This window comes from Mauremys reevesii, linkage group 24 (assembly GCF_016161935.1).
Source record: "Mauremys reevesii isolate NIE-2019 linkage group 24, ASM1616193v1, whole genome shotgun sequence".
Lineage (NCBI taxonomy): Eukaryota > Metazoa > Chordata > Testudines > Geoemydidae > Mauremys > Mauremys reevesii.
This window is the reverse complement of record NC_052646.1, coordinates 6,758,498-6,772,024: the sequence shown is the minus strand read 5'-3', so window position 1 is coordinate 6,772,024 and position 13,527 is coordinate 6,758,498. Positions and strand designations below refer to the sequence as shown.

The following is a 13,527-nucleotide window of genomic DNA, read 5'->3' as shown; positions in this document are numbered from 1 at the left end:
CTCTCCAACCCAAGGGGTCTCCAATCAGCAGGGCAGGTACTGATGGCTCCAGGCCGGTTCAGAACCGGGGACAGTTTAGCCAGCGGGTTGGGTTGTACAAACACAGACGTAGCTGCAACGGCCCTGCCCGGGGGGGGGGATGACACTGACTCCTACCTTGCCAATCCTCCGGTGGTCCCGGCTAGCTGCCTCCTCCTGAAGCTGCTCCCACTCCTCCAGCCGTACGGGGCTGGGGAAGGAGATCCCGTACACCCGCTGCAGACACTCCAGAGCGGGGTCTCCTTTCCAGAAGGCAGAGGAGCTCTGTCGAGGAGTGGGAAAGAGAGCTACCACCAGAGGAAAGGGCTGAGCTCCACACTGGCTGGGACAGGGTAATCTGGGATCAACATGCAGCTCTACCGCCTACTCCTCCAACTGCTGCAGAAAGGCAAAAGCTTCTGCTTCTCTCGGAACAGCATGGTCTAGTGGTTAGGGCTGGGGGTCAGGACTCCTGGGTTAGGTGCTATGATGATGGGCTTGGTATAAAACACAAGGAGCCAGAGTCAAGAACAGAACCGGAAATGGACTCACTGGGTGACCTGCTCTGTGCCTCGATTTCCCCACCTGTAAAACAGGGATGGTACCTACTCCTTTTCCAAAGCACTTGGAGATCCTCTGACAAAGCACAGCCCGTGTTCTGTGCAAAGCAGGACCATATCAGGCATTTAATAGCAAAGTGCGCCATCCTCCTGCTGGAATTTTTACAGCTGGGGAAACTGAGGCACTGGCTCCCCTAAATTCATGCCGCTTGCCCAGTGGCAGAGCGATGCCCCCAGCAGGCCATGCTCACTAGACCAAGCTCCCTCCCACCGGTGCCAGCAGCTGAGCTCGGTTGGGGTGAGCACTGACCTTCAGGATCTTCAGCACTCGGATCTTCCCTGTGTGCCTGACGTGGGGACCTCGGCAAAGGTCGATTAACCCCCCGCACCTGGGGAAAGGAGAGGACACAGGTTCAGAGCACAGAGAGTCTAGGGGTGAGGTGAGAAATGCCAGGCTGGAATGAGAGAGCAGAGGGGAAAGTCAGAAGACGCCCCAAGTGGTCCGAAGGGGCCGATGACTTAGCATGTAAGCTCCACTTGTACAGCACCTAGCACAACGGGGTCACGGTCCGTGACTCGGGCTCTTAGGCACGACCACAATGCAACTGGCTCACGTGAAGGGCACTCGGACGTCACCTCCACGGGTGCAGGATCAGAACCTGGGCCAACGTCTGCGAGTGGATTCACACCTCCCGCTCCCACCCAGCTGTGCAATCGGGCATGAGGGCAGGATCAGGCCCTTAGTACGTCTTGCCTGTTCTGTCACACTCCCTCCCATCATGGTACCCGGACCCACAGCCCAGCCCAGGGAGACAGGGCCCAAGCCCCTGCAACATTCTAGCTTTCCAGCAGTGACGGTCGCCCCCGCCCCTGCCTATGCCTTTCACAGGGAACGCCTGTAGCAGCCGGGGGTGTGTTAGTTGCTGGGATTTTCCCGGCCACCTAGATCTGTGTCTGAGCACAACTCAACTGCAGCGAAGCGTCCAGGCGTGGCCGTGCTTAACGAGAGAGGAGCCGCATGGGGGAAAAAAGTGTTCAAAGGAGCTGGGGCGCTGAGGGGGGGTTGGAAGTTCCGGGGGGGTTGGAAGTTGGTGTGTTAAGTTATGTTGGACAATCGCTACTGGTGGCAAAGGACGGTACGTGAACGTTACAAACCAATCTGCCCTGGTGAGCGCCTCGGTGGAAGTGCTGCTGCAGAACGGCTCGTTCGAAAACCACCACCGGAAATCAGTACAAATAGTTCCATGCACTAACGCCTGACTGCGACGGTCACGTAATCAGTGTACACACAGCATGGCCAGTTGTCTGTATGAAGTGGGATTCAGATGGACACACACGTTTTCCTGACCATGTTAAGCACTGGGACATGGCTGGGGAACAGAGCACTTTCACTCCAGGGCTGCACATCTGGAGGAACAGGAGTCACAGACCTCGCCCTGCCCAGCACCCTGGGTGCGCCGGGACCGTCACACAGACTCCAGGGCCCTTGCTCACCTGTACACTGTGGCAGTCGGTGACTTCACTTTCTCCTCGATCACCTGCAGCTTAAACTTGTTGTACTGGGGAAAGGAAAAGAGAAGCGCGTAGGGCCAGTGATAATGATGCAGCCCACAGATAACTAGCAGCGAATCTGCTCTGAGCTGGTGCTATTCATGTTTGTTATGACAGTGCCCAAGAATGGGGCCCTCTCGCGCCAGGTGCTGTACAGAGAGAGTATTGGACAGCCCCTGCCCCAAAGAGCTTCCAATCTAAATGCCACTTACAGGAGCACACAATTCTAGCACGCACATCCCCCATGTCCTCTCCCTCCAGCAAGCTGCCTGGCCCGTCAATGCAGCCAGCACACCTCTCAGGTCAGAGATTGGCTCTTCACTTGCTATGCAGTGTGCCAGGCAGACATGTGGGGCTAGACACAGGAGTTGGAGGCAGGAGGGCCCAGTGGTTAGAGTGCTAGCCTAGAACTCGGGAGTACCTGCTCTGCCACAGACTCCCTGGGTGACCTTGGGCAAGTCATCTGTGGCCAGATTTTAAAAGGTCTTTTTGGCTCCTAACTGCAGCTGAAATCAATCGGAGTTAAGTGCCCAAATACCGCTAAAAATCTAGGCCACAGTCTCTGTGCCTCAGTTTCCCCATCAGTAAAATGGGGATAGCACTGCCCTGCCTCACAGGGATGAGGATAAGCGTAGCGCAGATGGCGAGGTGCTCAGGCACTGCAGTCCCAGACAGGTTAGATATACGGATAACACCAGCTCTCACAAGAGGGCAGGGCTGGTTGGACTGAGAAGAGCTGGAGAGGATGACAGACATACCCTGAACTGAGCGGGGGCAGGCAGCAGGAAGGCAGGTGATTAGCCCCTGGGCGGCTCTGGAAACCAAGCAAGCCTCCCTGTGTGCTCCAGAGGGGACAGACCTACCCCAGGGAACGAAGGACGGCGCCTTCCTGGCCACGCATTCGCCAGGGCCGTGTCTAGTCCCAAGGGATGGGGGCTCCCATCACTTCGCACAGGGGCTGCTGGGACTCCTGCAGGGGCTAGTAAGCGACGCTATTTGCACGACCGTTTACTTGGCCCTGGGGTTCGGTGGGACTCCCACTTCTGCCCCGAAGCTGATCCTGGGGCCCCGGAGGGAGGGGGGGCTGCTGAGAGCCACATCCGTCCACCTTAAACAGCTCCAGCAGGTCCTCTCGGGACACTTCCAGCCTCTCGAAGGGATGCTCCTCTCGGACGACGGACTTGCACGCCTCCTCCAAGGCTGGGAGCTCGCTGCCCAGCACGGCTCTGCAGAGAGAGCGAGAGGTTTTTAAAAGCCCCGGTTACAGAACTGAGCCGTGACGGCAGGTGGCCAGAGCAAGCGAGCGGCCTTAGCAACGGGTCTTCACCCCCCCGTTTGCACCCGTTCCCCACGCACTGCCCAGTCGACACTAACTGCTGGAGGAAAGGGACCCAGGGACACCGCTTGGCAAAGGCCAGACATCGGTGTAACGGCCAGGGGGCTCCAGGGAAGCAGAGGCAGGTACGGTGCTGCCGACGCAGCCTAGCGGCGTGGAGCACTTCGTGCTACTTTATCCCAGGACGCCACCTAGTGGAAGGGAAAACAAACACGCCCCCGTGACCACGGCAACTCGGCTTCATCATTTAAGGCCAGACGGGACCATCAGACCTAGGGCTGTAAATACTGTTTACAAAAGTAACCGTTTCAACTATTCAAATGACATTGGCTCACCGCTGAATCGGTAACCAGTTCAGCCAGCAGAAGGGGGCGCAGCGCCGTCCGCAACCGGAGAAGACTGGCTGCACGCGAGTGGGGCGTGCGTGAGGTCCTGGGAGCCATGGGAGAGGGGAGGGGCGTGGGGGGGGGGCAGAACTCGCCCAGGCTCTTCTGCCCAGTCTCATGCTCCCCACCCCCACTTCGGTCTGCAGCGCCCTGCGCAATGAGCCCACTGCGGGCAGAAGCCGCCACTGAGTGGGGGGAAGGCAGCAGGGATTGGGGGCCCATCAGCAACTGGAGCAGACTCGACGAGAGCAGGAGCATCCCAGCTGTGGCTCCCCCCTACCTGGCTAGGCATGTGCTGCCCGGCACACGTCCCAGCTGTGACCACCACCACCTCCGCCAGGTACCTGCTGCCCGGAGCAGCAGCAGCAGCCGCTGGCGGCGGGGGCAGCCGGGCAGCACCTGATTTACCAATCTGTTGTAAACGTTGACTGCACTATATTGATGGTAAGACTAATACCTATCGGTTAACCCTTTCATGTTTTACATCTCTAATCAGATCACTTGCACAGCACCAGCCAGCGACTTCACCCACACGCCCCTGCACTGAGCCCGGCTAAAGCGTTTCAGGCCACAGGAGACTCGGCGGAGCCACCAGGAGAGAACAGAAGGGGCAGAAGCACCAGAGGCCCCTGCTATGGCAGGGAATGGATGAGGTGAGATCACAGGCGCTGACTTTTGCTTTTGCCGGCGGGGGCCCCCCACCACGGCTCTGCCCCCTCCCCCGAGGCCCCATCCCCACTCCGCCTCTCTCTGCTCCCCCTTCCTGGTGACTCTGTCTAGCCCCCGCCCCCACCCACCCACTCAAAGCGGCAGAGGAGGTTCCCCCTCCTCAGCAGGGCTTTGGAGTGGAGCCCGGAGCTGGAGCAGCTCCGAAGCAGTGGAGCTGCAGGTTTTTGCCTGGCGCTTGCTCCGGAGCCGGAGCACAGCTCCAAAGCCCTGCTCCTCAGGGTAGGAAGGGTTGCCTAGTGGTTAAGGCACAGGCCTGGGGCTCAGGTGTTCCAGGTTTGATTCCCTGCTCTGCCACAGACTCCCTGCTTAGCCTCGGGAAAGTCACTTCACCTCTGGGTGCCCTAGATCCCACCTTCCAAGTAGGGCTAATATTTCCCTGCCTCCTAGGCTAAATCTATTCATGGCTGTGTGGTGATGGGGGCAATGGAGGTATTAAAGTTCTGACATTCGCAGCATCCCCTGGCAGTGAGTTCCACAGATTGACTGCGCTGCGTGAAGAAATACTTCCTTTTGTTTGTTTCTTATCAGCTCTAAGGTGATTAAGGTCTATTTCCAGTAGACAGAAATGTGATCACCTTTTTCCAATGGCAGTGTGCTTTCTGTTCCCATTAAGCTACTCAGTAATTAGAAATACAGTCTTAAATACTGTTATCTATTTATATAATGCATTTGATTCATCTCCAGCAGAAATGAAAACACACTCCAGTTCAAGGTATTAAAGATGTAAAGATTCAAAACATAAAAACAAATTTAAAAATTGAACTTGCATTTCCAAATGACTGATTTAAAAGCCTGTTTCAGTTCTGGAAACAGTTCAGTTTTATAATGTAATACAGAAATCCCGAGTATTTATCTACAGTGACCCAGCTGGATGATTCTTAACTGTGCCTTAATGAAAATACGATATGACGCTATCCAGATGCCATCAGGCCTTCCGCCGGGATGGCCAGCTAGGTTCCCCTCTTACCGGCCCGCCAGGTACATGTCGTAGAAGAAGCCGCTCTCTGTGCTGGGCCCGTGACACAGCAAAGCTCCGTAGAATCGCTCCGCTGCCACTCCAAGGATGTGGGCACTGGAGTGCCAGAAAACCTGGGGAGGGAGGAGACCTGAGGTCACGTGGATGGCCCACCGTGTCCCACACAGCTCTGGCCCATTGGGATCCCAGCTCCAGTGATGACTCAGAGCACTGGCTTAACCCAGACACCCTGCAGCCGCTCACATATGGAGTGCCTGTCTGTTCAGAGAGGGAGCCCAAAGTCCCTCGTTAGCTGTCTTTAGGGGGCCTGCCTGTTCCCAGGAGGCAGTGTTATCTAATGGATAGAGCACTGGACTGGGGACTGGACTCATGTGTTCTATTCCCACCGCTACTGCTAGGTAATATTGGGCAAGTCACTTCAGCCACTCTGTGCCTCAGTTTCCCCATCTGTAAAATGAGGACAATGATACTGATTGCTTTTGTAAAGCATTTTGAGATTAAGGATGAAAAATGCTACAGACGAGCTAGGGACTATTATATTCATTGTACACGCTGTACCTTCCCTTTTGGTTAGCTTTAGCCACTGTTTGCCTTTCTGCTTTGCCCAAATCCTTGCCCTTAACCCTGGCCTGACTGACTCCTGTCAACCAAAACTGATTTTTCAGCCTTTTGCATCTGTGCTTTTGCCAGTGCAGTTTATGCCAGTCAGATACCAAAGTGCAGGAGACATTTGCTAGTCCGGCATCTCAGCGACAATCCTCTGCAATTGCAATGCATAAGAGTATAAAATGGGCCAGCCGGGCCACCGCTTCCCGCAGCTCCCATTGGCCGAGAATGGTGAACCACGGCCGCTGGGAGCTGCGAGTGGCCGTACCCGCAGACGCTCAGATAAACAAAGCATCTCACAGCTCACCAGGGGCTTACCAAGTCTGGGAACCACTGTTTTAGAGCATGGTTGGGAGAGATGGTTTTGCAAAGAACAGTTAAGAAGAACACCTATCAAACCCCGCTTCCTTGGTGACCCCCACACTCCAGCAGGTGCATTAATGCAGTGGTTCTGAACCAGGGGTACATGTATCCCTGGGGGTACGCAGAGGGGGGTACATCAACTCATCTCGATATTTGCCTAGTTTTACAAACAGGCCACATAAAAAGCACTAGCGAAGTCAATAGAAACTAAAATTTCATACAATGACTTTATATATTATGCACTGAAATGGAAGTAAAATATTTATATTCCAATTGATTTATTGTGGTAACAATGATGAAAGTCAGCAATTTGTCAGGACTAGTGTGATGTGACACTTTTGTATTTTTCTGTCTGATTGGGAAGCAAGTAGTTTTTAAGTGAGGTGAAACGTGGGGGTACGCAAGACAAAGGAGACTCCTGAAAGGGGGACAGTAGGCTGGAAAGGTTGAGAACCATGGCATTAAAGGGACAGAAACCAGAAGCCACAGAAACGGCCCAGATTAGCCACTGTCCAGGCTCCCTTTTCCTACCACCAGAGGGCTCTGTCCCCACAACTGAACACCAATTTAGCTACTTTGTCGCTAGACGTTTTGGTTTCCCTAGCAAGAAAATAAGTGTCAAAGTGACCAGTGACAAATCTAGCGACTTTTACTGCCAATGACAGTGACATTCAGAGAAAGAAATCACCACTATGTACAGCCACAAAATCATTCACAAACAGCTCGAGAATGTTAATAAAATCCATTCCGGGGTCGTCTTAGTACATTCTGGTGGACACCAACTCAATGTCATGATGTCTCAACTGAGCATGTCCTCAGAAGGAATCGCATTCCAGGGCTGCTTGGGCTGAGATCACTGCAATCTGCAGGCCAGGAAAAGAAGTTCGTGGAGGCTAATTAAATGCTTTGCTAAAGCCAGGTGCAAGAAAGGCCGAGGCTGGGCTGAAATTCACCGACCTGAGCTGCAGTGCACAGAGCACCCTTCCCAATGAGCAGAGGGCACTGGCTCACATATAAACCTTAAGCTCTCTGCTGAATAGGCTTGGAGAAGAGGAGAGCATTTAATCAGGGCCAGGGGAGGTTCTGCCATCACAGGCAAGCCCCTTTAAATGGGTGGAGATTGGACTCTCAATGAGACAAACAGCAAAGTCCCTATGGCTGGGGTTTGTAAATCCTCCTCCGCTTCCCCTCGGGATCAAATTGTTGTAATTAAAAGCCCAAGAAAACAACCCCCTGCTCCCCAACTGCACTAACGTGGCGTTGCTTTATAAATGAAACTCACAAGATTAAAGGGGAAATATTCATTAGCCCCAAAGCAGAGGGTCCTTCCTACCAATCGGACACATTTGGCAGATCATAACCCCAGCACCTCTGGGAAGTGCTTAATTTGTGCTGGGGTTTGCCAGGACTGAGGGCAGCTGAGCCCTGGCCCCTCTTTCATCACAAAATAAGCACTGGGCCTACCTAAACCTGCAAAATATCCTCATCCCGCTGCAGCCCAGGTCGGCTGGGGTTGGTGAATTTCAGCCCAGCCTCGGCTTTTCTTGCCAGCCTAGATTTGATCCGACAGGTTAGTGAAAGGGAGGGCCCAGAGCTGGAGGGAAGAGGGCATTCGCCCATTGGGGCGCATGGCCCTGTCTCATCTCGCCCCACCTTCCATCCGTACGGCTCTCCTCACTGGCTAACCTGCCTCCTCTGCCCTGTCCGCTTCATTAGCCACTGTACCCTGCATCACAGGCTGTGCTACCTCCTACGGAGCAGCGAGAAAGAACATTTGGATAAAAACAAGCCCTGGCTAATGGGCAACTCTCACCAAAGTGCACCTGGCTTTAGCAAAGTATTTAATTAGCCTCCACGAACTTCTTTTCCTGGCCTGCAGATTATAGCGATCTCAACCCAAGCAGCCCTGGAATGCGATTCCTTCCGAGGACATGCTCAGTTGAGACGCAATATTGACTTGGTATCCAACAGAACGTAGTAAGAAGAGCCCAGAATGGATTTTATTAACACTATTGAGCTGTTTGTGAATGATTTTGTGACTATACTCGCCTGAGCACGTGCACTTGTGGGTGTATATAATTCTCTGTCGACTTCCCCGGAAATTTTGTTGAGTGACGTTTTTGACTCCTTCTGAGTGCTTAAACACTGCATTGAGTGACTTTTCAAGCTCTGGCTGGTGACTTCCTGCTATGCCGAGTTGGCAACACTGTGCCAGGTATCACTCACCGCCTGCCCCTCTGGAGAATCAAAGCCCAAGAATTCCAAGGCGGCGCTGCTTTCCAGAGGGCGATCCAGGTCGTACAGAGCCCCGTTCACCCGGGCGGCCACTGCCCCCTCAGCCAGGCCCCGGCTGGGAAGGAGGGAGGTGACAGAACACACTTCAGTACAGGACACGTGACCGGCCAGTCAGACGAGGGATCTAGCACCGGGGAAGGGGCCCTGAAGCCAGATCTCTGGCCCAATTACAGCTCAGGGCGAATAAGGGTAACTGCGCAGTGAGTTCTCCCCCTGCACCCCTACCCCCACCCGGAGCTAGAGGGATCATGCCTCCCAGACCCACTCACACCTGGACCCTCTCTGCTGAGGCTGCCAGCAAGGAGCCGGTTAGCACCAGCTCCGAGGATGGGCTCTGCAGCCAGGACACCCGCCAGCTACAGCTGGCAAACCCATTTCTCGTCGAGCCGCTACTCCTCAGTGAGGTGCTCTGCCTGCCCACGCCTAGTGGGGGCTGCTGGGGCCAAAGCAGAGGCTGCAAACTCACCGCAGCAGGGGGAAGTCCCCCCAGCTTATGGGCCACCACTCATGCAGTTCCCCAGGCGGGTCACGGGCAGCAGCGGATTGCACCTGGGCCCTCTGGTTTTAGAAGCACGAGCTGCCTCTACAGCAGGAGCTAGAAGACCCGGCTCCGTTAGCCATGGTGTTGCGGGCTCCGTGTGGGCCACACACTGGAGGGGGACAGAGCGCCACACTGAGCAGGTGTGAGTTACAGTAACAACGTTCGGGGTGTGGGAGGCGGGTTCGAAGGAGGGAGTCGGGTGCCCAAACCCCATTGAACAGAGTCCAGCTGAGCGTAGCCAAACCGGACCCCTAGGGGCAATGGACTCAACGGGAACCCAGGGGTTTAAAAGGTTTTGGAAGCAGACAACTGTTCATAGGAAGAAAACGTGCAATGGCACCCAGTACCCGATTTGTGACGCCACGTGATACGGCGTGGTTCGTAGGGACTCTCCTTCCACCTGTTGGCCATCGGGCAGGGAGATCCGGATTGGCCCACCCGCCTTCTGCGCCCGGTCTGCACATCGCTCGTCGTAGGCAGCCTTTAGCTTCTCGTACAAACAGAGCCGCTCAGCGAGGTGGGGCAAGAGAGCACCTGCCTGGAAAAGAGCCACAGAGGGACTGGAGGAAGCTCATGACGGGAGTGGGGTCTAGTGGGTAGAGGATGGGCGTGGGAGCCAGGACTCCTGGGTTCTCTCTTCCCAGCTCCAGCAAGGAAACGAGACAGAGTGGGTGGAGCTGGAGGGGGCTGGGAGTCAGGACTCCTGGGGCTCCTCTCCTAGCTCGTGTTGGAGAAGTGCTGTTTAGTGGTTAGAGCAGGGTGTGCAGAGACTCACAGGACTGGAAGGGATCTCGAGAGTATTCCGGTCCAGTCCCCTTCACTCACGGCAGAACTAAATATTGTGCGTTGGGAGGGGGGCGAGAGGGACGTTGGGGCTGGGGAATTCTGTACAGCTCCGAGCACAATGGGCCCCCAGCGCCGCTGGAGCCTCTTGGTGCCCCTGAGATACCCGCAGCCCCATAGGGGGCACTTGTGGGGACAACACGCTCCCGGTTCACTGGCCCAGGCCACCCCCTGCCAGCCGCGTCTGCGAGGATCACCGCTGCAGAAAGCTAAACAAACCCCAGCCGGCCCGGCCTAGCCCCACGGAGCTCCCTGGGGAGGGGGCACTTCCCCTGCCGGCCCCAGAGCCGAGCCCCAGCCCGACCCGGGTCCCCTGCTAGCCTGCAAAGGGCCAGCCCCAGGCGCAGCAGAGAGACGGGGGGCAGCGGGGAGGCTTCACGCTGCAATGCAAAGCCGGACGGACCTGGTACCACCGGCGGCTCACGGCAGGGCCCCTCCCGGCCAGGATCCTCCCCCAGGGCGAGAGGAGCCGCATGGCCCCCCCGGCGCCCCGCAGCAAGCGGGCAAGTCGCCTCGCCGGCTGGCCGGGCAGGGGCTGCTCCCGGCGGGGCTTCCCGAGCGGCCCGTCCTGCAACAGGCGCGCGGCGAGGGGCCCTTCCCCGGGGGGGCGGAGATGCGCCCGCGCGCTGCGCCGGCCGCTTGCGCCTGCGCCACGGCGCGGCAAGCTGCGCCCGCCTCCCGCTGCGCGCGCCCGCGCAGAGCCGGTCACCCTCACTCACCCGCTGCCAGGCTCCAGGCGCGCGCCCTGTCTCACCCCCATGGTCCCAGCCTGCGGGGGGGGGGGAGCTTTGCCATCTAGAAAGGAAACAATCAGCATGTTCAAATCCACACGCTCTACTCATAGACTTTAAGGCCAGAAGGGACCATTATGATCATCTAGTCTGACCTCCTGCACAACGCAGGCCCCAGAATCCCACCCCTCCACTTCTATAACAAACCCCTAGCCTATGTCTGAGTTATCGGACAACCCAATCGGTTCATTGCTCCCTCCGGCATCATCAACATGTAATCAGCACTAATAAACCCCCCTAACTTCCCCGCATTTGCTCTCTTTAAAAAACGGTTAGAACAATCTACATACAAATAATCACCTTGGAACATATATTTTGCCTACCCTTGTTAGAATGACAAAGAGCAACCTGTGGAACTCCTTGCCAGAGGGTGTTGTGAAGGCCACGAAACTAACACTAAGTATTTGGTCCTGCCATGAGGGCAGGGGACTGGACTCTATGACCTCTCGAGGTCCCTTCCAGTCCTAGAGTCTATGAATCTATGAAACAGGGTTCAAAACTTGCATCCGACGAAGTGGGTATTCACCCACGAAAGCTCATGCTGCAAAACGTCTGTTAGTCTATAAGGTGCCACAGGATTCTTTGCTGCTTTTAGGGTTCAGAAAAGAACTAGATAAATTAATGGGGGATAAGGTCCATCCATGGCTATTAGGGATGGTGTCCCTAGCCTCTGTTTGCCAGAAGCTGGGAATGGGCGACGGGGGATGGATCACTTGATGATCACCTGTTGCGTTCATTCCTCCTGAAGCACCTGGCATTGACCACTGTCAGAAGACAGGATACTGGGCTAGATGGACCTTTGGTCTCATCCAGTGTGGCCATTCTTATATTCATATGAGATTAATTCAATAAAGGGAAAGATTAGAGGGAGACCCTCCCCTGGCAGTTTACTTTGTGCGTTTATTCTTTAGATGGATAAACCAGGATTAAAAAAACACCTGTATGGAACACACTACAATCTATTCTGCTATGCTCTACTCTGACACATACTTAAAAATACAGCACAGCACAGAAAGGTACCAAGCCCTACACCATACTGAATAACCAGACATAGAAATAAACCACCTTTCCCATTTGTCTTTAAGTATCTCCCCTCGCAGCAATTCTTGCATCTTCAGCAGCTCTCTTGAGAAGACAGGACAGCACTTGTCTAGTCAGTTCCCTTGGTTTGTGGGTCTTCCACAGCAATGTAAGAGAAAGAAAACATAAAAGGAAAATGTGGTTATTATATCACAAAAATGGGCAGGGAATATGGGGTGGGGGTTCCCTACCAGTACTGTCAACCCTAAGAATTCAAACATTGTGACTCAGTTCCCCCTTTCCCCAAATAACACATTATTGTCTTGTAAAAGTCATGGGATTTTCAAAAATGATACATTTGGGGGTGCTTTTTATTCACCTTTGGGTTTTTGAATCTTTAGGAGCCATGTTTTCAAGCTTTTCTCCACGACCATGGAGGCTAGATACTTTTTTTTTTTTTAATTCCTCTTCAAACCAAAGCTGAGATTCCGACACAATCACATGAATCCGGGAGCTGTGGCATTAAGAAAAGACACCAAATATCACAAAAAATGATAAAAATTGTCAATTGGCAACACTGTAAGCTACTGGAAATTACTCATACTATTACTTGTAGATTGGCTAGATTTCAAACGAACAGCGTTCCTTTAAGCTTCAAGCCTGAAATTTTCAATACTGCCAAAAGGGATCATCCATCTGGGCACCCAAATCTTTCAGTTTTGTCCAAATTTCTCATATAGGATTACATATCGAGTAACCTCAGAAACTAACCAGGGATCTACATGGCTCTGTGGCATATTACAGTGACTGGCAATTTCCCATTGAAAAACTTTTTGCAACAGAAAATGGCCTTTTTTGTGCAAAGTTTTCATTTAGTTCAAAGTTCTATGGTTTTTCAAGGGAAAATCAAGAGTCAAAATACTTTTTGATTTTGAAAAATGGCAGTGTTTTGGTTTACACTATTAAAAAAGTTCTACCCATAAAATATGAACGTCAACAACAACAAAACAAACCCCAAACCACACGTGCACACAAAGCCCAAACCGTACACACAATTTGTTTGTTTGTTTCATTGAAAAAATGTTTGCGGAAAATCCTTACCATTTCCCAAACAGCTCTATGGCATTACTAATAAAAAGGATGAGCGAGACTGAAGAAATTCCAGTAGCCAGTGAAAGCAAGGAGGATTCGGAGGAGTTTTTAGCAGAGGCAGGTTCTAAGAATAAATAAGATCTTTCAGTTCATTAACACTAGATCACCTCTGCTAGCCTGATCCTGCCATGAGCAACACATAGGTCTGCCCATTGTGAGCCCATGGCGCGATCGGGGCCTACTTTTTATTATCTATAACTTCAAGCCTCCTTTTACTTTTGTGCAAATCTAATCAAGGCTCCGGCTGCCTGTGTCACAAATTACAAAAACAAACTCAAGTTAGACAGGCAGCAGAACACAAAAACTCTCTTCCCTCTGCAGAGCTAACCTTCAGACTCCGCTCTGTGCAGCAGCATGTGC

General features: G+C 53.7%; 1 protein-coding gene and 1 long non-coding RNA gene across 3 annotated transcripts in view; both read right to left on the bottom strand.

Moving 5' to 3' along the window:
* TARS2 (threonyl-tRNA synthetase 2, mitochondrial) overlaps positions 1-10,826 on the bottom strand; it is a 31,174-nt gene extending 20,348 nt beyond the window's left edge. Inside the window, exons 1-8 of one of the 2 annotated variants that reach the window (XM_039512737.1) lie at positions 10,608-10,826; positions 9,709-9,899; positions 8,752-8,875; positions 5,548-5,669; positions 3,238-3,355; positions 2,073-2,137; positions 889-967; positions 157-303 (exon numbers count right to left, since the gene is read on the bottom strand). In XM_039512737.1, the coding sequence (XP_039368671.1) occupies positions 157-303; positions 889-967; positions 2,073-2,137; positions 3,238-3,355; positions 5,548-5,669; positions 8,752-8,875; positions 9,709-9,899; positions 10,608-10,679 (918 nt within the window). In that variant the 5' untranslated portion in view covers positions 10,680-10,826. The remainder of the gene's footprint in view (positions 1-156; positions 304-888; positions 968-2,072; positions 2,138-3,237; positions 3,356-5,547; positions 5,670-8,751; positions 8,876-9,708; positions 9,900-10,607) is intronic. The other variant, XM_039512736.1, reaches the window with a different exon arrangement.
* A 1,115-nt stretch (positions 10,827-11,941) lies between these two features.
* On the bottom strand, positions 11,942-13,311 carry LOC120390123. The gene is made up of 3 exons (XR_005591020.1): positions 13,117-13,311; positions 12,395-12,529; positions 11,942-12,171 (listed from the first exon to the last, which is right to left on the bottom strand). It is a non-coding gene; the product is annotated as an uncharacterized LOC120390123 (long non-coding RNA).
* Between the last annotated feature and the right edge of the window lie 216 nt (positions 13,312-13,527).